Source organism: Hippocampus zosterae, chromosome 13, assembly GCF_025434085.1.
Source record: "Hippocampus zosterae strain Florida chromosome 13, ASM2543408v3, whole genome shotgun sequence".
Classification (NCBI taxonomy): domain Eukaryota; kingdom Metazoa; phylum Chordata; class Actinopteri; order Syngnathiformes; family Syngnathidae; genus Hippocampus; species Hippocampus zosterae.
In genome coordinates this window covers 7856725-7881421 of record NC_067463.1, presented here as the reverse complement: position 1 = coordinate 7881421, position 24697 = coordinate 7856725, and the positions used below count along the sequence as shown (strand labels likewise).

Sequence of the window (24697 nt, the reverse complement as noted above, 5' to 3'; positions counted from 1 at the left end):
TCTGCGGCCCGCCATGCAAATAGAAAAAAAAACCTATATAAAAGGCAGATAACAATTTGGTTTCAGACATACAAACATCCAGCCATCCATCCAGTTTCTGTGCTGGAGCTTATCCCAGTAGTCTTCAGGCAGCAGGCGGGGGACACCCTGAACTGATTGCCAGCCAATCGCAGGGCAGACATGTAAACATTCACAATCAAATTCACATTGAAGGACAATTAAGATCGCAGGAGCAAACATCGACGACTTCTCTTCCTGCCGGTAAGTTTTTGGACACACTTTCAACTCTTGTTGTTGCCCTTTTTCTTGGTCACATGACAACAGTCCAATGTGTTTTGTCCGTTAGCTTGATTTGCTAAAAATCGCAGGGGTGAAAACAAGGGATTTTGTTTTAACTCAAGCGACTATATATAAATACATCTATATCTATATATAGAGTATATATAGGTATTATTTTACTTTGTTAACTGTTTTGTTAAGCGCTTTTTACAGCTGCCGCTGTTGTGAAAGCGCTATATAAATCAACATGTATTGTATTGTAATGTGGGAGTAACTGCAGTAGCGGAGAAACCCCAGAAATGCGCTTATACGTCATGAATGCGTTGTTATATATATATATATATATATATATATATATATATATATATTATATTATACATTTCGTATGGCCCTACCCGCTCTGACTGTAGAAAATGAAGTGTTTATCATACAAATGTTCAGATTGATGATGTACCATCTGTACAATAATTTACAATTGAAAATTTTTACATAGAAATGTAACTATTTGTTGATTCTAATCATTTGGGCAATGTAGTATTTTTTTTTTTTTTTGGTGTGTGTGTGTGTGTGTGTGAGAGCGAGAACCGAAATACTGGGATTTTACGAGTGGCTCTTGAACGCCACTCCCTAAAGCAGGGGTGGGGACAGTGAAAAAGGGACTCGACTAAAAAACAAAACAAAAAACATTTTGCTGCTGAGAAATCCCCGACATATTTTGATACACGCGTTATAAATGATATAAAAATATGTGAGTAGCAACACAAGTTCTAGATGGAGGGTGTGAAAAGCGGGGCGAGGCGTTCAAGTCACTTACGGACAAAATAAAACTATTGTAAAAATCTCTCTTTTGGGGCACGTAGGCAAATACATAAGTATATGGAGATCATTTATTTAGGTTAGTTTCAAACAAACAAACAAACAAAAAAGTTCCTTGTGTTTTGAGTGGTTGCGACAATAAGAGTAGATTTTACGAGCATTTCCTCCACGCCTCACTTGGAAAAAAAGAGGGCGTCGCTTTCAACTCACCTGCTGGAAAAAAATAAAAGTGTTGCAGCTGAGAGGCGACAGAGCGTCTTTGCTCTGCGCAGCAGGAGTCCGTGCAGCCGAGAGGAGAAGAGGGTCCACCCTTCCAGCGGAGCCACGTCCGTCACCAGCCCGACTTTGGCTGCCTCAAAGACGGACACGAAAGAGACGCCGAGCCGCTCTCACCTCAAGTGCCTTCTCTTGCAGCTCAAAAAACGGGTATGGCCGCTTGTTTATTTAAATCTTATTTTTATTCTCGTATAGTCTTGATGTTGCAACGAAAAGTCACGTAAACATGAGATAAAAATATTAAATTGCGACGCAGGTGTTGTTCATCTGGAGACGAGGTTTTTGCGCATGCGCACTTTCCTCACCATGAAAGGCCAAAATGTTTGCTCTTCAATGCTAAAATGAGCGTCAATACAGTATTTGGCACATTATATAGCGTTACCCCCTTTTCTCCTTTTGAAAAAATCTTGAAAGACAGAACGGTAGTTGAAAGGATGGCCCTTTGTCTTTGTGATGTCATTAAAAGGAAAAACGTGAGAAGGTCTCTCTGATGTTTATAGGACAGACAGACAGACAGGCAGGTCTACTTGTTGTTTCCCACTGAAGTTCATCAGAATGCAAATGATGACTGTCAAAGAAAACTATGCTAACTTCTGCAGCAAAATGCATATTTGCACCTCAGGTATGTTCACACTAAAGTTTGTTGATTGAGCCACCTTTGTATCCGCGTGTGGACAGATTTTTAGCATTGATTGTTTTTCAGTGCCAGGTACTTTTGACTTAATTGGCTGCAATTAAACAGCGCGCGTGCGTAACCAGATGGTGGAGAAAATAAATGTTTTGAGGGTAAGGTGCTGTCACAGCTAAATGTGTAGAAAAAAAATGCCCCGTTCTTCCTTTTGTAGGACTTGATTTCATTTTTAGAACTAGCTATGATCCACGAATGACCCTCAGACTGGACCCGGCGGGCCATTTTAAGACACTGATGGGGAAAGGAAGAGCAGCATTGTAAAGTTTGATACGTATCGGGTTTTCCCATGTTTTGTGTCTAGTCTCGTATTTGCCCAAAATAGCCCCTTGGTTAATTTGTGGATTTTATGTCAAGTCGTTGACTGGGCCATCACTTGCACCCACCAGTTGCGATCAAGTTGATTTGCCAGATTGTTTGATTTTTGGGTGTGAATCTGTCTATTCTTACTTTTTTGCTTTCCTCCTTGCGAGGTGAACCTAATAAGCTGTTGTAGGAAAAAGAAAGTCCACTGTAAGGCATGCCAGGCCGCAAGCGAGGGCGTCAGCAACAGCGAGACGTTCTGGTATCCACCCGGCCGTTTAGCTGGCTATGAATGTCACATCCAAAGTTGGATATTAATTAGTTAATTAAAACAAACGATGTAACCTGACCCGCATCATAGACGGGCTTCTGCATTCTCATACGGCAGCTGATTTATCGTACACTGTAGCCTGTCTGAAACTAAGCCAACAAAATAGGCGTCGTCAGTGTCCGATTGACGGACCTTTTGTCACTATTGACTCTGGAAAATTGCAAGAATGATGCAGATTTTTCAGAATCTGACCAAGAAAATGCCATGTTGAATTGGAGAGATGGCTGGCCCAAGATGGCTTTCACTGTCGCTACTTCATGGCCCCACCTCTTCTAGTTACGTATGGTTGCATACATTAGCTGTCATGACATCGTGACAAATGGGTTCCGCAAGCTATTATGTAGGCTTGCATTAATACAACCTATGTAACCCAAAATGCTCTTGGATGCAGTTTTTTTTTTTTTGATAAAAGATATGTAGTTTTCCTTTCGACCACCACAGGTACACTTTTAGACGCCCTGATTTCAAGTGACGCTTATCAGTTTTTATGTACGGCAGGTGTCTGTTTATTTCTGTAAACTTGGACTCAAGACACCAGCATAGACTGATACAACCTTTTAAATTGTTTCAAATTGTACAGTGCACCCCTGCATACTTGTTTCTCGTCCTCATATTTGCAGGGGTTTTTTTTCTTCTTTTTTTTATCTAGTTTTATTCGAGAGTTTAATATCATATCAATTTAGAGGAGTCATTTTTGGCCCGGTATTTGATGGTATAATTGGATTCAACACTCCTGCGGAGAGTTTACTCCCTGAAATAATGACCTTTTTTTTTTCTTCAAAAAAGCTACTGTGCGATTTCACCATAACGATATGTAAGGTTTTGATGACATTTCGACAGTCTAAAGGGGTGACCTCTTGAGCACATCAATCCCTAAATGGACACGCAAGGATCCAAAAGGTCGGACCCTAGCAGTTGTCACATGAGCAGCCTCCAAAGCTAAGCTTGAGCGCCGGCCAAAAAGAAGAATTGAGCGGAGGTTTACGAGCTGTGAGAGATTTGAGCCTCAAAGCGGAGGAGGTGCCATATTGACGTTCTTGTTTGATTTGTCACCGAGTACCTTTTGTATTTGTGTTCCTCAAGGCATCCAACGCACGCAATCAAACGCTGTTTGTTTTCCGACTTGATGCTCTCTGCCCTTCATTGTTTACTCGGGATGCTGACATCGGCTCGTTTCTCACCAATTCCTGGACTTTGTGAAGCATGATCTGCTGAAAACATGGTCGCCGCCTCGCCTCCTCCTCCTCCTCCTCCTCCTCCTCCTCCGATTGTTCATGTCTGAGCACATAATGAACTTAGGTGGGAGACAGATGACCGCTGACCTGATCCCTTTATCCGAACTTGCAACTAGACTCACACAACTCGTGCTCCTGAGCCCTGCACACCCAATAGTTGTTCTCATGATGAAACTCTTTGATCCTTTATTTGGGAAATCATTAGGGGGTGCATTTCCGAATAAAGACATGAATTCACATCGCCGTAGTTTGGGAAAAAAAGCCAATCTAAAAACAAGAACTACACTATATATTCACCAAAGCCAATCTTAAGTCCCAAAAATGTTGACATTTGAAAATGATCTTTTAACTACCAAGTCTAGCACAACGGAATTGAGCAGTTTAGGTGTTTATTCTGGTAACAAAGATTTGATTTGTTTCCATCCATTATATAAAAATGTGAGATTATTTCAACATTGCCAAAGTTAGTGCCCTCCCCCTTTTGGGAAATCGTGTATTTCATGGGAAATTTGTCTACCTCTGGGTTCCAATCTCGGCTGCGGCCTACACGTGTCCGATAGAGTTCGCATGTTCTTCCCGTCTGTTTGTTTTCTTCTTGTTCTCAATCTTCCTCCTGCATTCTGAAAACATGCATGTTGATTGAAGCCTTAAAAAGTCCATTAGTGGGAGTGGAATCGTTTGTCTCGCTGCACCCTGTAATTTGGCTTGCGAACAGGTCAGTGTGTCGAGAACGACAACCTCTGGCTTTGTCCGATGGAGTAGTTCATCCATGACTCTGAGGAAGCGCAAAGGATAGAAAATGGTTGAGGCCTGTGATGTCCACTTTAAACACTTCCAAATATGCTTGCTTACCTTCTTGGTAAAGGTTGGGTGTGGCCCAGGAGACAGTAATGCCATTTTTCTTCTTGCCCGGGCCTGTTGCTTCCCAACATTCCTGACTACAAAGCTTCTCTCTATCTTCCTCCATCGGGACCTGGAAAATGTTTGGGGTTTTTTTTCCCTCCTGTAAGTCGGGATGCCAGGTCAGCAACTGGAAGGGGATAATCGGCAATGGAGAGGATAGGGTCGATTTGGAAATTTGTGAAATTTGGATCGCTCATGAGAATGGGAGATCTTCCCACCTTCGATTCTTGTGCGGGGGAAGGCATTTTCTTGTGCCGTCGGCTCATAAATACACTGTATGATACATTTAAATACATCTGTAGAATCCGTACAGTTATTTCTTTATACTTGTGTGAGAATGAATTAGAAAAGTTGAAATGGTTTCAAATAAAATGCAAACATCGGAGCTCCTCCCGCCTCTAAGAGAACATGTTGAAAAGCACTCGGCACCGGTCTGGTGATGACATCTTCACCACAAATTTGGCAACCCCTCAAAGGCAATGACTCTCACCGGATTACGGCTCACTTGTTGCTTCCAGTCATTCTCTTCGTCGGTGTGATTACGCAAAAAAACTCCCAGGATGATTACTGTGAAAATCTGGGGTGAGGTAAAAGAAAGGTCGACTTGTTTTATCCACATTCTGTAAACCTGCAGTTGCCACACACTGAATTAAGTGTACCTATACAGTCAGTACGAGACCTTAAACTAGCTTTGCCACTTTTTTTGAGTGTGAAAAGTGTTTCCTTACAGCTACCATGAGTGACGCAGACAAGTACCTGTACGGGGACCGCGGCGGGACGAGCAACCCGCTGGCTCAGGCCGACTGGGCCACCAAGAAGCAGGTGTGGGTCCCCTCGGAAAGACTGGGCTTCGAGGCCGGCTCCGTCAAGGAGGAGCTGGGCGAGGAGTGCGTGGTGGAGCTCAGCGACTCGGGCAAAAAGGTACCAGTTGAGTCTGTGACCAATGGAGCGACTTGGTGGAAAGCTTCTCTAACACGCTTGAAACTTTAGGTGAAGATCAACAAGGATGACATCCAAAAGATGAACCCGCCCAAGTTCAACAAGGTGGAGGACATGGCCGAGCTCACCTGCCTCAACGAAGCCTCTGTGCTGCACAACCTCAAAGAACGCTACTACTCTGGACTAATCTATGTGGGTTGAGCCACTTATTTTATTTTATTTTTTTGGCGGCACCACAGGTGCCATTAAACACTGACTTTGTATTTTTCCACCATATTAGACCTATTCAGGGCTCTTCTGCGTTGTGGTCAACCCCTACAAATTCCTACCCATCTACTCTGAGGAAATTATCAACATGTACAAGGGCAAGAAGAGGCACGAGATGCCACCTCACATCTATGCCATCACCGACACGGCCTACAGGAGCATGATGCAGGGTATACACACACACACACACACACACACACACACACACACACACACACACACACACACACACACACACACACTAAATATTAAACCTGTCGAGCAATGCAGCCAAAGCTGACTGAACTGGACAATCGCCAACAAATTACAGTTCGCCGACTCGCACCCATAAATCTTGCGATTGACTCCTACGCACATCCACCGACACGCAAAACAGACCAAGTGTATGTTGAACCAAAAACAACTTGCAACGATTGTCAAGGAAGAAGCAGATTTTCCTGGCCACTGTAGCTAGAATACAAAGAGGAAACTGGCAAGAAGAAAGGAGACAGTGTGGATATTTTGGAGGTTATTGGCAATGTCCATTCCATGTTTCGGTGAGACTCGTGGTGATTGTTGCTAAAAAAAATTTAACCTCAATTACATATGAAATTGTAAAAACACAATGCCTAGATTAGATGCATTTTTTTTACCTTGAGGGTGTTGATGGAGAAGGTTAAAAGGAGCCGCATTGTCTTTGTTCAGGTCGAGGAACAAGTGTAGTACAGGACATATATGAAGCAGGAGTGAGTTTTATGGCCTGGGTGTTGGTGGTAGGACTGCAGCAGGGATCCGTTCTGGGCCCCCCTTCCGTTTTGCAATGGTGATAGGCTGACAGATGAAGTCAGGTGTGTTAGAAGAACACTAAACCCATTATTCCTGTTGAATCTTAATTCCAAGACTTTTTCGAGGCAATTGTAGGTTTGGGGACTGTTTCTCACTACGGTACACAAAACAAGGTGCAGAAAGACATCTTTTTAGAATAATTTGACGTGGCGGAACTTGATGAAACGCTTGGTGAGATGAATTACAACAGAGATGGTCAGCCATTGGCTTCTCAGGTCCAATATTAGTGAGGTTTGCCCCACGCCATCAGAAAGATAAAAATCTTTCCAACGTCTCGTTTCACTTCGTGCTGGTGTAATGGCCACGCGTCCCAATATTTTTGTTTAGATAGTGTCTATTTAGAGATGGTCAACATTATTTAGCGCCTCCTTTGAGGTTATATTTAATCCATGTTTGTCTTGTCTCCAGATCGAGAGGATCAGTCCATCCTTTGCACGTAAGTCACTTATCTCCTGGTCCGTCAAAAGGACTCGCTACAAAAGATTTTAATCCTTGCAATGTTAAGATCGGAAAAAAAAACCTGTGAAAATGTGGAACATTAGATGTATGTTTTCTCTGTGCTAACTTGTCTAGTGGCGAGTCTGGAGCAGGAAAAACTGAGAATACCAAGAAGGTCATTCAGTATCTGGCCTTTGTCGCCTCATCTTTCAAGTCTAAGAAGGATCAGGTCTGCACAAATAGCTTCAATTTCTCCATCTTGGGTTTTTATTTCGCCCTGTTGTTTCACATTCCTTTTTTTTTTTTGTTGTTTGTTTGTTTTTTAAAATCATTTAATCGACCTGAGCACATTCCTCTTTCAGGTCTTGTCACGTCTCCCCTCATGTGTGCGATTTATTTATTTTGTTGTGTGTATTTTTAAAGTAGTATCCTTTTACCCCTTGTCTCTCCAGGGCAGCACAGCTCTGTCACATGTGAGTTAATGTCTCCGTACGCATGTTGTTTGCTTATGCAAGCCTTTAAACATGGAGCTTTCTGTTGTCTCCTGTCACGGGAATGGTTTCAGTCACTTCATAGCTTGTCTGTCGTTCAAGAACTGTTTACCTGGAGCATGAGATTGGAAGATGCTCCTGTGTAAAAAAAAAAAAAAAAAATCAGCTCTGCTGTATTCTCAATTTAAATGACTAACTGTTTCAAGGCTGCTTAATTAACAAATCACCTCAACTGTCTTGTTTGCACAAAAGTAGAAAACTGTCCTGGTAAAAATGAAAGTGCTTCCTAGGCTGATTGTGGAAGATGCGGTGGACACTTTTTTTTACAATTGCTAACAGGCTTCTGCCAAGGCTGTACGAATACTTTTACGTCTAATTCATTATTGCCTCAGGATGAGATGGGGTTGGGGGGGGGCTTTAATGTTAGAATCCTCACTCAAAAATGTGTTTGGAATAGTGAAGGGGCGGGGGGGGGGGGGGGAATAGTGAAGGATTGAAGTGCTTGCCCTGTATACAAAATGCGCGGGATAGCAAAAGGCTGCAGACTTGAATCAACTTGTACACAATATATATGCATGTCTGGCAGAAGTTGCTAACAAGTTGAACCTCATATGAGATGAGCCAGCCGATCCCCTGCCAGCAGGCATATTTTCCTGTTGCAACGTGTGTTTGTCTGTCACAATGTCATATTGCATATTTCCTACCTTGGTTGGTGGTTGCACGCTTTCTAACCTCATGCATGGCACTGCACCGGCGCTAGGGGGTGGTATAGCCCCGTTAAAAAAATGTTGAGCCTCCTTTTCAGTGCCCAAAGCAATGTATTTATTCTAGTTTAAGAAAGATTAAAGTTCACAAGTGTCCATTCTGGGATATAATTCTCGTTTGTGAGGGCAGGGAGGCGAAATCTTTAAGTTACTTGAGGCATATTTGCAAACATGTTCGAACATATTGAGAAAATGTAGAGTAAATGCAAAAAACATAGAACCCCCCCCCCCATGCCACTTACGCATGCATAGCAATAAAGCTTATCCAATCCAATAAGTCAATACCCCGTGGCATTACAGTAAACATTCAGAACAAATCGGTCATGTATTCCAGAAATAATTAAACTATAAAGACTAAAAAGCAATCTTTACTTAAATTTTGAGGATATTAGTATAAGGCAGGCCCAAATGCAAAAAGAGTTTTTTTAATTAACATGCACAAGTCATTCACTAGATGATGTCTCATGTGTGTCAGGGGGAACTGGAGAAGCAGCTTCTTCAGGCCAACCCCATTCTGGAAGCCTTTGGTAACGCCAAGACGGTCAAGAATGACAACTCTTCTCGATTTGTAAGCATGACTGACATACATTTTCCCTGAAAGTCACTTGCACTTCCGCTCAGCTTTTGATTTATTTTGCTTTTTAGGGAAAATTCATCAGAATCAACTTTGATGTGAATGGATACATCGTTGGAGCCAACATTGAAACTTGCATCCTTTTTACCCAAACTAACTTAACCAACATTGTTTTTTTCCCCCTCAATGCTAATCTTAAATCCTCACTGACGCACGTAAATTTTTCAATTGAAATAATCTGCTGTTGAGCCAAACTGTCACAGGCAAATTTTAAGCAGCATTTTATTTGCATATTGGCATAGAATGATTTGTTACATTTTTCACCTAGTACAGCAAAACGAGGTTTTACTCATAATTACTAACAATATGAAGTTTGAACATGAACGTGTATTTGACAGTAATTTGTGTTGGTTGGTCCTTGACTCAAGCGTTACCAGACCTGCTGGAGAAGTCTCGGGCCATCAGACAAGCCAAAGAGGAGAGAAGCTTCCACATTTTCTACTACATGCTGAGTGGAGCAGGAGACAAACTGCGCTGTGAGCACTCGCACCCCCACCTCGATTACGTCTGCTTTAATCACCTGTACAACTGAACTTGTGTTCATGGCTTTCTGTACTCGATCAACTCCATTCCCTCCGAACAGCCGAGTTGTGTCTGGAAGACTACAGCAAGTATCGGTTCCTGTCTAATGGCAACGTGACTATTCCGGGCCAGCAGGACAAGGACATGTTCTCGGAGACCATGGAGGCCTTCCAGATCATGAGTATCCCAGAAGAGGAAAGAATTGGTAGGTTTTAAATTGAGTCCCACCCACCCCCCAAACAAACAAACAAAAGAATCATACAATGTCTTACAGTATCCTAAAAGGCTGCATTGGATTTTTCACCATTGAAGAGTTCCCTGGTGTCATAAAGCAATGACGGTAGCCATTTTGCAATCGCAAGAACACGATTACAGAATACTTTCCAATGTTTGTTAGTTCTCGACTCGCTTGTTTTGACAGCCGCATGAATGCCATCTTGTGATAGTTTCCCAGCCAAGTCTTCAAAGATTGGTTTAAGCTTGGATGCAAATAACATCCGGGTATTTTGGTTGACGCATACTTTCAATTGGAACAGGACTCGGGCGAGCTGCAACTGCTGTTTCATGAGGACGCAAAGTTGTTAGTGGTCTGTCAAAATTCACAAGGGAAATTTGGTGTCGATGTATAGTTGTGACTAAATAATATATGACGGCACGGTATGCGGGGAGAGCCCGACAATTGCCTTTGCAGGCGCTTTAAGACCGTCGCCGTCTGTGCACATCCTCCTCAGGCCTGTTGAAAGTGGTGTCGGCTGTGCTGCAGTTGGGAAACATGACTTTCAAGAAAGAGCGTCACTCCGACCAGGCATCGATGCCGGATGACACCGGTACACTTTTTCCGAATTGCCCCTTTCTCTTGCTTATACACATCTCGAAATATGATTAACATGTCTTCTTATTCACTGCATAGCTGCACAGAAAGTGTCTCACCTGCTGGGCATCAATGTGACAGACTTCACTCGAGCTATCTTGTCACCACGTATCAAGGTTGCCAATTGAGCATGCTGACATCTTCATAGACATTTGCTGGCATCAAAGCGGTCTCTCTCTTTCTCTAGGTGGGCCGCGACTACGTCCAGAAGGCTCAAACTCAGGAGCAGGCCGAATTTGCTGTGGAGGCCCTGGCCAAGGCATCATATGAGAGGATGTTCCGCTGGTTGGTCATGAGGATCAACAAAGCTCTGGACAAGACCAAGAGGCAAGGAGCCTCCTTCATCGGCATCCTGGACATTGCCGGTTTTGAGATCTTTGAGGTGAGTTGACGCCGTCTTGGTTACCGTTGGATATGGAATGAATTGAAACACTCATTGTCACGCGCGCACGTTTTCTCCTTGCAGCTTAACTCGTTCGAGCAGCTGTGCATCAACTACACCAATGAGAAGCTGCAGCAGCTCTTCAACCACACCATGTTCATCCTGGAGCAGGAAGAGTACCAGAGGGAAGGGATCGACTGGAGCTTCATCGACTTTGGCCTCGACCTGCAGCCATGCATCGATCTCATTGAGAAACACGTGAGCCGTCACACGCCTCGGGCACCTGTCGAGCTGCACGAACAACATACTGAAGGATGACGCGTTTGCCCCAAAGGCTCATTATAAAAAGAAACTGGAGTTACATTTAGGGCTGGGCGATTTGGCTGAAGTGTATCATGATATAAGTTTGAGGGTTTGATAGGTTTGAATCATGTAATCAGACACGCGCGCGCGCACACACACACACAGGAAGTCTGCCAAACGGTTTTCTTGTTGGTCACGTAACATTCCACATATAATGATAATAATACATTTTATTTATAAGCGCCTTTCAAGACCCCCAAGGACACTTTACAATAACAAAAAACACAAAACAATACGGGTTGAGCAGCGGCAGCCAAAACGCGCCAGCGTTCACTCAACCCGAAGGTCAGAAAGAAACCAAAGGGGAGGGAGAGAGGGAGAAAAAACCCCACACTCCAACTACCCTCATTTGCGCCATATGCGCCTTTGTCCGTGGACTGCACATTCGAGTCATTCTGTTTCAACACTTTGATTCAATCTCATTCTTCCAACTGCGTCTCGCCTCAGATGTTCATCACTAGTCGTGTACCATACAGTAGCACTTTGTTTAACAGAGAGACTAATGCACCACCTACTCCTTTCTCGATTGCAGTCTGGACCTCCTGGCATCTTGTCTCTGTTGGACGAGGAGTGCTGGTTCCCCAAGGCCACAGACAAGACCTTTGTGGAGAAGGTGGTTCAGGAGCAGGGAACCCATCCTAAGTTTCAGAAACCCAAGAAACTCAAGGATGATGCTGACTTCTGCGTCATCCACTATGCTGGGAAGGTAACTGAAAAGTCTGTGCGTGCCTAATGCTGTCGAAATGGTTCCAGTCGAGAAATACCGTAGTGGCACTAATATAAGACGGTGTTTTTTGCATTGCAATAGGACTGAAAAAGTGGGGGTCGTCTTCTGTTCTAGACATTCTACCCATTCACGACGCTAGACGGCGCCAGATATCATTGAACGGAATGCTGAACTTGACTCCCCAATCCAAAGTGAAGCCCTGTCACAAAGAATAAAAACAAAAATAGCGGTAGCACAATGAAGAAAAATAAAAATAGTGGTAAGAAAATAATAGAGATGACAATAAATGGAGAAACGTAGTGACAATCTGGAGAAAAGTGGGTCGAAGATCGGCCAGGTTAACCGGCAGCTGAGGAGAACTTATGATGTCATTTAAATTTCAAAAACCAGAAGCCATAGCGAGCCTTTTCTCTCAAATATATTATCATTAGTTTCATATGTACTGTAATTATCTTCTGTATAAAAATTAATTTGGTGTTCAAAAAGTATTTTTTTCAAACCTGAGTTTTGAAAAAGAGGGCGGGGGTCGTCTTACATTCGGGCCAATACGGTAGTTTCAGGTCTTTATCGAGAAAGATGCATTCTATTGCTACAGGTGGACTACAAAGCGGACGCATGGCTGATGAAAAACATGGATCCTCTGAATGAGTGCGTGGCCACGTTGCTCAACCAGTCCACTGACAAGTTTACAGCCGACCTGTGGAGAGACGGTGGGTGGAATTTGCAAATCAAGATTTCCGTATGTCGCAGCGTAGCAATCTGGGGTGCATTCAAAATAAGCAGCAAGGTGACCGGAAGTGGTGTAATATCACAAAGGAAAGCTCCATTTTTGACCCTCATAACATTGCCTCGACACCTTTTTGTGTCCTCGCAGTCGACCGTATCGTCGGCTTGGATAAAGTAGCGGGAATGTCGGATTCCATGCACGGTGCCTTCAAGTCTCGTAAAGGCATGTTCCGCACCGTGGGCCAACTGTACAAGGAGCAGCTGGGGAACCTGATGGCCACGCTGAGGAACACCAACCCCAACTTTGTCCGCTGCATCATCCCCAACCACGAGAAGAAGGTGCTGGCGTCGCGTGACATCATTTCTGTTATTTGATTCCGTCTCCCATTCAAATAGTCATTATATACTGACCACTCGTTTTAGGCAGGGAAACTAGAGCCTCACCTGGTTCTGGACCAGCTTAGGTGTAATGGAGTCTTGGAGGGCATCCGTATCTGCAGACAGGGCTTCCCCAACCGCATTGTCTTCCAGGAGTTCAGACAGAGGCAAAGTGCACCCGTGTTCATTTGTTTTTTGGGATGGAGACGCAAGTAAAGGAAAATAAAATGTCGTGTAACTCTTCTCAGGTATGAAATCCTCACTCCAAATGCCATCCCAAAGGGTTTCATGGATGGCAAACAAGCCTGTGTGCTCATGGTACGAGCTATAAATCACACCAGGAATAAAAGGGAAGGTCGCGTCTTCATCGGACTTTGTTGCGCCGTTTCAGATAAAGGCACTGGAGTTGGACCCCAATCTGTACCGCATCGGTCAGAGTAAAGTGTTCTTCAGAGCCGGTGTGCTGGCTCACTTGGAGGAGGAGAGAGACATGAAGATCACGGACGTCATCATCTGTTTCCAGGCCTGGTGCCGAGGATATGTGGCACGCAAGTAAGGAGGCACTCTGGAGGGGGTTTTGTCATCTTGATGACAGAAACGGCTCATCTGCAAACGCGCATTTTTTTGTGGTTTGTAACGATAGAGCCTTTGCCAAGAGACAGCAGCAGTTGATGGCCATGAAAGTTATCCAGAGGAACTTGGCTGCTTACCTCAAACTCAGGAACTGGCAATGGTGGAGACTTTTCACCAAGGTATGACACCATTTATTCAACTGAACTTTACTGCATCATACATTTAGACACATTGCCAGACTAAAAAAAGTTTAAAACTTTTTTGGTTGTTCTTGTGAAGGTGAAGCCGCTGCTACAAGTGACCCGGCAGGAGGAGGAGATGGTGGCCAAGGATGAGGAGCTGCAGAAAGTCAAAGAGAGGCAGTTGCAGGCTGAGGAGCAGCTCCAACAATACGAGACCAAGCAACAGCAGGTACCAGTGTCACCGATGTAGCAATAAGCAATTATTTTGACTCCCCCAAAGAAGAAGTAATGATCTTATATTAAGTGGAGAAGATGTCTTTAAACTAACGGTTCAACAGAGCCTGATGTAATCGCTTCTATTGCTGTGTGCATTCATGATAATGTTCTTACGTTTGTCCATAATGTTTTTTTTTTTAAATAATCCTTCACTCTTACTTGTCTCGACGTGAATTGTAACATACGGTTGTGCTGCCAACTCGATATACCTTGGTAGAATTTGTAAAACGTGTACCAATCTTTAAAGAAAAGACGAGTGATCGAGCAATAATGTGATTGTCGTTTTTCTTTAAACCGCCAGCTGAACGCCGAGAAGCTGGCCCTCCAGGAGCAGCTCCAGGCCGAGACCGAGCTGTGCGCCGAGGCTGAGGAGATGCGAGCCCGTCTGGCCAGCAAGAAGCAGGAGCTGGAGGAGATCCTTCACGACTTTGAGGCTCGCCTGGAAGAGGAAGAGGACCGCGTAGGCCAGTTGCACAGCGAGAGAAAAAACCTGATTCAGAACATTACCGTCAGTAAAGGGAATCGGGATCGTGATGTACTCAACGCAATTGTGCTCAACGTTTTTTTATTTTCTTTTATTTTTCTCCCCTCCCCCTGTTCTTATAGGACCTAGAGCAGCAGCTGGATGAGGAAGAAGCAGCCAGACAGAAGCTTCAGATGGAGAAGGTCACCACAGATGCTAAAATGAAAAAAATTGAGGACGAAATGATGGTGCTGGACGACCAGAATAACAAGCTCACCAAGGTCACGAGCACTCCACTGCACTCGTCTCCACTCGCCGTCGCTGCCACCATGCAACTGCGCCAAAACTAGCTGTGTTTTTTTCCCCTTTTTCAACTTCAGGAGAAAAAACTTTTGGAGGAGAGGATCTCAGAGTTCACAACTAACTTGGCTGAAGAGGAGGAGAAGTCTAAAAGTTTACAGAAACTCAAGAATAAACATGAGGCCGTGATCACTGATTTGGAGGGCAAGTATTTTTCCTGTGGTCTGACAATCCTGTTTATCTGTCATGTGCATGTTAGAATACAGTATCACTTTGCCTTCCGTTACAAATAATAAAATGGGAATTGTAATTTGGGAGCAGAAAATCAAACGAAACTGATTGGCACACCCAATAACATAAGCCCCCAAACTATTTTTGTTTTAGAAATTTTCCTGACAAATTTTTTTCCCAGAGTTTTGAAATTCCCCCCCCCCTTTTTTTTAATGGAAGCAGCATTTATTTTTCTGTGGCATATTTGTTTTCCCTTCATTATCTGGGTCAGCACTACCGTGTTAAATTGGACTGAGGAATTACTAGTTTACGGGAGAGGTCAGAGAGCAGGAAAAATGTGTGATTGCCAAGGCGGTGACCGATGTGCGATCTGAAGTGTTACGTGTCCTAACTTTCAGAACGTCTCCGAAAGGAGGAGAAAATACGTCAGGAGCTGGAAAAGAACCGTCGTAAACTTGAGGGCGACTCGACAGACCTCAATGACCAGATTTCAGAACTTCACGCCCGCATCGCTGAACTGGAAGCTCAGCTGGCCAAGAAAGAGGAGGAGCTGCTGGCTGCACTGGCAAAGTTGGTTTCTTTTTACTTTTTTTTTTCACTTGCTTCCTTTCAGGCAACCTCAATACTCACCTGCTCCGTTCCGCAGGATCGAGGAGGAGGCCGCAGCCAAGAACACAGCCCAGAAGAAGATCCGGGAGCTGGAAGCTCAGATCTCTGAGCTGCAAGAGGATCTCGAGCTGGAGAGACAGGCGCGCCAGAAGGCGGATAAGATGCGCAGGGACCTGGGTGAGGAGCTGGAAGCTCTCAAAACGGAGTTGGAGGACACATTGGACTCTACTGCAGCACAGCAGGAGCTAAGGTAACGCACCCTCTCCAGACAGTTTAGAGACGGCACTTCCACTTTTTTTATTTCAGTCATTGTTTTGTCAAAAGTTATCAATAATGATCCACAATTTCATGCTCAATGCAGTTATAAAAGATCCATCCTTAAATAAGAGACGGTTTGAACAATTCAAAAAATAACCGCACACTGTAAAACCCCACAAGCAAAGAGCTGTTGTGCATTAAAAAGAAAAAGCGTGTTCAAGGGTGGCACCAAACTGCCGAACAGCAAAACCAGTTACAGATTTTTACCGGCTACAGAAAATCCATTTTCACAATGGCTTATCATTCTCCATCCTTCCAGGTCCAAACGTGAAACTGAGGTTGCCCATCTGAAGAAGACTCTGGAGGATGAGGCCAAGGCTCACGAGCAGCTGATGGCTGACATGAGACAAAAACACAACCAGGCCTTTGACGAGCTGAATGATCAGCTGGAGCAGGCCAAGCGGGTAAGGAGCGCAACCTTCACTTGCTTACAAATGACAGGATGAGGTGTTGAACATTAGCTGATGTGCACACAGAACAAGATGTCTGTGGAGAAATCAAAGCAGGCGCTAGAGAGCGAATGGAATGAGGTGCAGATCGAGCTCAAGACTCTGACGCAAGGCAAATCGGATTCCGAGCACCGTCGCAAGAAGGCAGAGTCCCAACTTCAGGAGCTTCAGGTCAAATATGGAGAGAGCGAACAGCAGAGGCAGGAGATGGCTGACAAGATGGCCAAAATGCAGGTTCGGACATCTTGAAAAAAAAAATATATATATATATATATATATATATATATATATTTTGCAAGAGACTCATTTTCACACCGTCGCTTTCCATGTGGTTAGGCTGAGCTGGACAATGTCAACAGCCTTCTGACTGACGCAGAGGGCAAAAATAGCAAATTCAGCAAAGACCTTTCTTCAATGGAGTCTCAGCTGCAGGATGCACAGGTACAAACCCCGAATATATCCGGCGATGATTATGGACGGGCATTCTTAGACCGCTGAGCTTCGTGATGCTGGTTTCCTCTGAACAAAGTTTGGAAGCATGTACAGTCCAAAGCTCGGTTTTTGTCCACAATCCGTTCCGGAAGGTTGTTCGAAAACCGAAACCACGCTCTTTTTTTTTAAATGTTTATTGAACACGTCTGCCCACAATGGAAAGCAACATGAGGAAGCTTCACCCTTCCTCGTGTAAGGAAGGGTGAGAGGAGTCAAGCGGCGCATTCAAGTGCGCTCAGTTTGTTCGAGAACCGAAATTTGTTCGTCATCCGAGGCATAAAAAAAACTTGCCGTTTTTGGTCGAAAACCGAGGTTTGACTGTACTTCATTCTTGAAACAAGGTACGGACATAAGTAATGATGTGACACTGATGCCATGTCATTGCCTCGACTAACATTGCTTGAAGTCTCCCTCAGCAATCCCTTTATCAGTTCATCTACGTAAACTGGTTTCGGCACCAAATTGTCAACTTTTCGCACTAGCATCTTTCCAATGAATGAACCCCTTGTTGGGCAAAACCTTGGTATTTATTTCTGCCCGAAATTATGACAGGATCAATCTTTGGAGATTCGTTTCTTGTGATTAATTTAGAAACGGTGACGATGAAATGATCAAGAAAAACAATAGAGATGGATCAAAGCCTTCCATGCCTGTGACAATCATTCTCTTGAATTGCAGGAGTTGCTCCAAGAGGAGACTCGTCAGAAGCTGGCCATCTCCACTCGCTTGCGGCAGCAGGAGGAAGAGCAGAACAACCTACGGGAGTTGCTGGAGGAAGAGGAGGAGGGCAAGAGGAACGTGGACAAGCAGGTCTCCTCGCTCCAGGCCCAGGTGAGCTTCACGGACTCTTGGCTTTATTCTTCTCGTCATCTAATGCGTCTGCCCGCGTTTCATTCTTGACCTCGGCGCCCCTCAGCTGGCCGACACGAAGAAGAAGCTGGATCAGGAGACGGCCAACCTGGAGAGCGCGGAGGAGGGTCGCAAGCGCGTCCAACGCGACGCCGACTCGCTGCAGCAGCAGCTGGAAGAGAAGACGGCCGCCTACGATAAATTGGAGAAGACCAAAACCCGTTTGCAGCAGGAGCTGGATGACCTCATGGTGGACCAGGACAACCTGAGGCAGGTGGTCTCCAACCTGGACAGGAAACAGAAGAAGTTCGACCAGGTATCGCAGATGCACCAACAAACCATAAAGAGTCGATTGAGCAAAAAGTTTAGTTGGACAATATGAGGTCCGATTCAGTCCAAGGAGAGATTCGGAAGGCACGTCCGGTTTGTATGAACAAATTCGTCACTCTCCACTTAGATGCTGGCCGAGGAGAAGAACACCTCCACTCGGTATGCCGAAGAGCGCGACAAGGCTGAAGCCGACGCCAGGGAGAAAGATACGCGGGCGCTGATGCTGGCCCGCGAGCTGGAGGGGATGACGGACTTGAAGGACGAAGTGGATCGGGCCAACAAGCTGCTCAAAGCGGAGATGGATGACTTGGTCTCCTCCAAGGATGACGTGGGCAAGAGCGTAAGAGGAAGAACACACGACGGATGTAGGAGACGGATCGTGTTTAGTCCTTGTGACTGGCAATCCTTCGTCTTGCGCAGGTTCACGAGCTGGAGCGCTCCAAGCGTGCTATGGAGCAACAGCTGGAGGAGATGAGGGTTCAGCTGGAGGAGCTGGAGGACGAGCTGCAGGCCACCGAGGACGCCAAACTCCGTCTGGAGGTTAACATGCAGGCCATGAAGGCCCAGTTTGACCGCGACCTGCAGGCCAGAGACGAGCAGGGCGAGGAGCGGAGGAAGCAGCTGGTCAAACAGGTGAGAAAGATTTCCGGCCCCCCCCCCCAAAAAAAAAATGTAAGGTAATTTGATGACGAGGGTTTTCTAATGGTTTTGAAAAAGGAAAATTGTGTTAAAGAATGGAGGTTATACAAGTGTATAGGAATAACTCGGTCTGCAGGTAAGCATTTTGAACGTGACCTTTTGAGTTTAATTGATTACTCAGTCATTTATGTATTTATTTTTACGATGTCCTTCCATTCAAAACCGGCATCATTTCAAAGTCGACAGCACGGAAAATAAGCAAATTGTTTGGGTCGCTAGTTCGGTCTGTAACACTCCTGAAAATGGGCAAAAATGTTGCTCATCAAGGTAAAAGCAGATGTTTGCAATTTGTTTGGATTTAAGACAAAGATAATCAATAGGTCTCCACGGAGAAATCTTGGAATTGTGTGAGCCATGTAATTTGAAATGCACAATGTATGATTTTCTTTCCGCTAACTTCAACTTGGTACCGTTTTTGAAATGCCGAACTGTTCCTCATAAATACATTTTTCAAACCAGTTATTTCCCCATTCCTAATTATTTTCCGCTGTTAATTTTCAATTGTTTTTTTTGTTTTATTGAGCATATATAGTACACGCAATAACAGGTTGACAAAGGTCAAACAAAATTATAAAAGGAAAATTAGAAATAGTTAAAAGAGAAAAAAAACACACATCACAGTTATATGCTCAAAGGAGTAGGAGGAAGTAAATAACTTATCTAGTCCTACCCCTTATTATGTAACTGATTGTTCATTTTTCAAAACAAAGAAATGAAAAACTACATATCATTAAATATTTTTACCCTTGTGTATACTATGCTATTCTATTTCTAAACCTTCTGGTTTTTATATATATTATTCTTTCTTCTTTTGTATTTCGATTTTCTGATATTCATTATAATTAGCATTCCGTGATAAGGAGCATGAGAATTTCACGAGTGTTTTTTTTATAACAAATAATGGTATCAGATTAAAAGAATGCATCAGCATTTTCAATTTTATTTCATGGACATAAATCAATGACAAGAATTTGAAAAATGGAAACGTCTTATTCCAATAAAACGAGTTGAATAAAAACAGTTATCACTTTATTTTAAATCACATTCCCCCCTCCCTCCCTTTCAGGTTTGCGAAATGGAAGTGGAGCTGGAGGACGAACGCAGGCAGCGCTCTCAGGCTCTGTCCTCCAAGAAGAAGTTGGAGCTGGACTTGGGAGAGCTCGAAACCCAGATCGATGTTGCAAACAAGGGCCGAGATGAGGCCATCAAACAGCTGAAGAGGCTGCAGGTAAAAGTTATTTGTGGTGGGGGGGGGGGGGGGGGTTGAAGGCACATTTTGAAGACACAAGCGTCACGTCTAATCTTGTGCATGTCCTAACCAAGGCCCAGATGAAAGAGCAAATGAGAGAGCTCGAGGACCTGCGCATGGCCCGAGATGAGGCAGTCAACGGGGCCAGGGAGACCGAGAGGAAGCTGAAAGCCTTGGAGGCAGATGCTCTTCACTACCAAGAGGTAGCAATCCTCCCCCACGCGCGCACCTCCTTGCAATAGAACACACTTTTCAGAGCAAACCGGACTGTGTGCTTATGTGCAAGCGAGGGTGAGCATTATTCAACCGCAAATAACCTTGTCTTCTGCTTTTTTGACAGGATCTCGCCACTGCCGAGAGACTCAAGAGACAAATCCAGGCAGAGAGGGACGAGCTACAGGATGAGATTAACAACAGCAATGCGAAAAAGTAAGTTGTAACACGAGGGCTACCAGAATTCAAAAACTACTCGATTTGCATTGCCCTCTCACGTCATCGACAAAAATTCCGTTTTAGTAGGTAATGGAGGCCTTTTTTTTTAAATATATATATTTTGTTTTATGCGGGTCAGCGGTTAGAAGTTTCTCGAATTCGACTCTCTGGGCTGTCCTGCAAAAAAAAAAAAGAAAAAAGTAATCACATCTGACTGGTATACTACACGCGGTGCAGCTCCTTTTTGTCGGGTTGGCAGTTGGGACCAAATAATGCAATTTCACCCGTGAAAAATGAACAGTTTTCTTTGACTTGGAGGTTAACCTGCACCACGCACTGGTTTGCTTTAAACTTTGGGGGTGAATGAGTTAAGAGGAACCTCCAAAGACGTTTTTAAACGTCTTTTCAGACTTGGTCCAGAATTGGCTGGTACTGAATGAGTTAAATTTATGATGCATGATGGTGTCAAACTGTATGTAGCATGTCTTGATGGTCAACGATTCAGCGTTATGGTTAACAGTTTGTAAAATAGTTTGTAGTATGCGTTTGCAAGTTGAACAGATTTCACGTTGCAAAACAATCACTCAACCCATCCAGAAATAACGGTCCCATTCAGAATATGGAAAGAAAACGCAGTTACTCTCCAGCATTTTTGCTAACCTGCTCGGGCAATGGCCTCTTCATATTAAACTGTACCGACTTGACGTGATCATTTTAGTCGGTTAGGCTAAAATATGTTTTCGGCAACTGTTAAGATCCCCATTGAGAGCAAACGTTCAATAATCTGGTCACATGATTCACATGAATTCTGATCAAAGGGTTCTAACTATGGCACTTCCTGTCATTTTGCAAACCTAAGTGGCTCTCACCCTTCAATTTATTGTTCAGTTCACTGCAGGCTGAAGAGAAAAGGAGGCTGGAGGCTCGCATTACCCAGCTTGAGGAGGATTTGGAGGAGGAGCTACTTAACACCGAGATGGTCAATGAGCGTCTGAAGAGAACCACACTGCAGGTATGCCCCCCTGCCCATCCCTCCTTTGGAATTATGAAATAAAAGGCAAAGTTCCTAGAGCACGATTGATTTGTATTTCTTCATTTAGATGGAGCAGCTGACCACAGAACTGTCCGCCGAGCACAGCAGCGTCCAGCGGCTGGAGGGCACTCGATCGCAGCTGGATCGCCAGAACAAGGAGATGAAGCTGAAGCTACAGGAGCTTGAGAGCACCATCAAGTCCAAGTACAAGTCCAGCATTGCCTCCCTGGAGGCCAAGATCGCTCAATTGGAAGAGCAGCTCGACATCGAGTCCAAGTCAGTCTCAATTGCTTTTGGGGACAGAAAACCTCTTTCAAAGGTTTTGTCCTCATTCGTGTCCCCCATTCATGTTCCTTTTGGAATTCAGGGAGCATCAACAAGCATCCCGGCTGGTCAGGAGGACGGAGAAGAAGCTGAAGGAGATCATGTTGCAGGTAGACGATGAGCGGCGCAACGCGGAGCAATACAAGGACCAGGTAAGCCATCGTCTATTTCATCCTGCCACCAGATGGCGCTGTTATTTATATTCCATCATGTGTTGCACATACCAGTATGTGTGGCATTGTAACGTTCCAATGGCTCAAAAGCTTTTATTTTATTTTTTTAATAAATCAGTATAGTACAAAAAATAAAACTAGAGATTAAAGACGACTCAAAATTTATTTCCAATTTGTTCTATCGGGCCCTGCATGGCATTCTGATTAATGCCTTTATGGAATATGAACTAATCAGCAAAATTAACTCCCCCCCCCTTTTTTTTCTCTAAACCCTTTTCATGGGGTGGCTGTTTTGCCACTTACTGTCAATTGAAGATGACACCACAGTTGCTTAGGTATCAACCAGTCACGGCACTTGTTTGACTTGGCTTCCCCTTTCAGTGCCGTTCAGTAGTATTTGACGTGACGTGGGTCCAACTGTTGCCTTTAATCTCTAGTTTTATTTTCCTATATTGAAGTGCAAAGAGCACTAACCTAGGGAGGGTAAAAAAAATAAAAATCTTTACATTTTGCCCAACGATTCCGCTTGCGTACATTTGCGAACTATCTCCGCAGGCCGATAAGACCAACATCCGCATGCGTCAGCTGAAGCGCCAGTTGGAGGAGGCTGAGGAGGAGGTGACGCGAGCCAACGCTTACCGTAGGAAGCTGCAAAGGGATCTGGAAGATGTCACTGAGTCGGCAGATGCCATGAACCGGGAAGTCAGCAGTCTGAAGAGCAAGCTCAGGTTAGTGTACATTACAACAATCCAGCCAAAGAATAAAAAAGATGACATGACGCAATTTAGTCCCGATTTACAATACTTGCCAGGTGTCTTAAATCGGCCTCAATGTCACAAAACGGCTCTTGTATACGTTCAGAACTAAAAGGATGTAGCGATTCACTTGATTAATTTCTCCATGGTGGGTGCTTTTAATTCATTTTTACATTTTGTTCCTTTTTAAAATGGGTTAGCGCCAACCTGTACACTCATCCAGGCATTTGCCGAAATGACCATTTCACTTGTCAGATACTGACCCATGTTTGTATGTTTTGTTGTGAAGGCGCGGAGACGTGCAATTGAACATCCGCCGCACCTTTACTCGCACGGGACTGGAGAGTGACGAGGATTTGGACGCGTCCACCGAGGTGTCCGAGCAGGCAGCTGAATGAACGAAGACACGCGCAGGGGGAATATTCTGATTCCAATTCAATTGCAAAGATGGCGCCAACAAAAGCCTTGCCAAGCTCAAAGTATACAACATGCTGGCACACAAATATCATGCTCTTTAATTCATTTATACAACAACATATGAGGTTTTAAATTTATGTTCATCTCAGTGACCAAATCATTTACTCCTAAGGGCTTGATCATGTGCCGTACAATGTTGCTTGAACTGCTCCTCACCATTCTATGCTTTTGTTATTGGTGCATATCCAATGCTGGTGCCTGGGTTTCATGTTGGACATAAGAATAAGTGTATTGTCTCTTTCAGATGTTACCTCAACTCTACAGGTGGTGGGTTTACCGTTTAGTATCAATCAGCACATTTGTCACCAAATGTTGTTCTGCCCTAACTCACAGTGCATAAACACTCTTGCCTAAAAATAAGCACATTGTATTGTCGCCAAAATTTTATGGCTGTTTCTACCTTATAAAATGCCTTTATGCAATAAATAAATGGATATAATAAATATGATCACTTGTGTGTTTGTGTTAGTCGAGAAACCAGCTTTCTGTGTTTTGAGTTGTAAAAACCACACAAAACTGCAAAATAAAACACGAAGTAAAAAAATGCTGCCAAACGGAACTATGCAAACAAAAAACAAACTCATAAATGCCGAATAAAAAGCAAAAACGAAATGCAATCACAGCAAAGTGGAAGCAAAAAAAACCCCCTGCGGAAATCCAAAATACACTAACTAAAAAGACTGCTACAACAACAAAAACATGTAAGTTGAGGCCAATAAAACAGTTTGCCAAGTCATTCGGGGACACTGCAGGACTTGTCCTGTGAGACCAGATCGTCTGAAAGACCTTAGCGGGATTCCCGGATTACTGGGTGCTGTAATTGCCCATATTTTGGAGAAAAACTTTTTAAACACAATGGACGTTATCTTGTCCGTGGGTGGTTTCAAAGCTTGTATTTTGTGTAATGAACGCAAGACTTACAGTAATTAGAATTTAATGATTTGACAAAGGATGGTGGTGAATCGAAGTTCACACCAGGCCAGAAACAGCTTCTCATCGGACTGGTCATGCTTCGGTTCTGAATTGGTGAGTTTGACTTTTTTTTTTTTTTTTTTGCATTTGTGTTGTAGTTTGTAATGTCTGCTTCCACTTTGTTGCTGTGATTACAACATTTCTTGCGTTTTTTATTTTTTGTGTATACGTGTTACTGTTTTTTGTTTACATAATTCCTGTTGGCAGTGTTTTGGCATTGCATTTTTGTTTGTGGGTTTGATTTGTATGTTGGTCTTTTTTTGTATCAGATAAACAATCTTACGTCGCTTGTACTAAAACATACGAGGACCCATCACTATATTCGTTTTTTATGACAAATTGACTAGTTATGT

The 24697-nt window shown here is 43.9% G+C and overlaps 1 protein-coding gene across 4 annotated transcripts; it reads left to right on the top strand.

The window, feature by feature from the left end:
- Positions 1-1327: 1327 nt before the first annotated feature.
- On the top strand, positions 1328-23820 carry LOC127613145 (myosin-9-like). 4 transcript variants are annotated; one of them, XM_052084057.1, is made up of 43 exons: positions 1921-1993; positions 5562-5752; positions 5822-5962; positions 6051-6207; positions 7271-7298; positions 7436-7529; positions 7753-7773; positions 9031-9123; positions 9201-9261; positions 9564-9665; positions 9773-9916; positions 10443-10538; positions 10622-10698; positions 10770-10964; positions 11049-11222; positions 11860-12033; positions 12650-12764; positions 12929-13119; positions 13204-13325; positions 13407-13476; positions 13550-13710; positions 13802-13910; positions 14011-14142; positions 14491-14697; positions 14796-14933; positions 15033-15156; positions 15582-15753; positions 15830-16042; positions 16370-16514; positions 16587-16793; positions 16896-17000; positions 17730-17882; positions 17968-18216; positions 18358-18570; positions 18651-18863; positions 19996-20157; positions 20253-20381; positions 20519-20607; positions 21499-21622; positions 21711-21919; positions 22011-22119; positions 22696-22868; positions 23185-23820. In XM_052084057.1, the coding sequence occupies exons 1-43, from the start codon at positions 1927-1929 to the stop codon at positions 23291-23293; spliced, it is 5958 nt and encodes a 1985-aa protein (XP_051940017.1). In that variant the 5' UTR covers positions 1921-1926; the 3' UTR covers positions 23294-23820. The 4 variants fall into 4 exon arrangements, with proteins under 4 accessions (XP_051940019.1, XP_051940017.1, XP_051940018.1 ...); XM_052084059.1 differs by lacking the exons at positions 1921-1993; positions 7753-7773 and adding an exon at positions 1328-1521 and having other exon boundaries at positions 9010-9123; XM_052084058.1 differs by lacking the exon at positions 7753-7773.
- Positions 23821-24697: the final 877 nt, after the last annotated feature.

Coding starts and splice junctions, on each gene's coding strand:
- LOC127613145 (XM_052084056.1), top strand. CDS start 1,927: ATGCAAATGATGACTGTCAAAGAAAACTATGCTAACTTCTGCAGCAAA. Junction 15,754..15,829: donor CTGCTGGCTGCACTGGCAAA/GTTGGTTTCTTT, acceptor TCCGTTCCGCAG/GATCGAGGAGGAGGCCGCAG. Junction 16,043..16,369: donor GCAGCACAGCAGGAGCTAAG/GTAACGCACCCT, acceptor CCATCCTTCCAG/GTCCAAACGTGAAACTGAGG.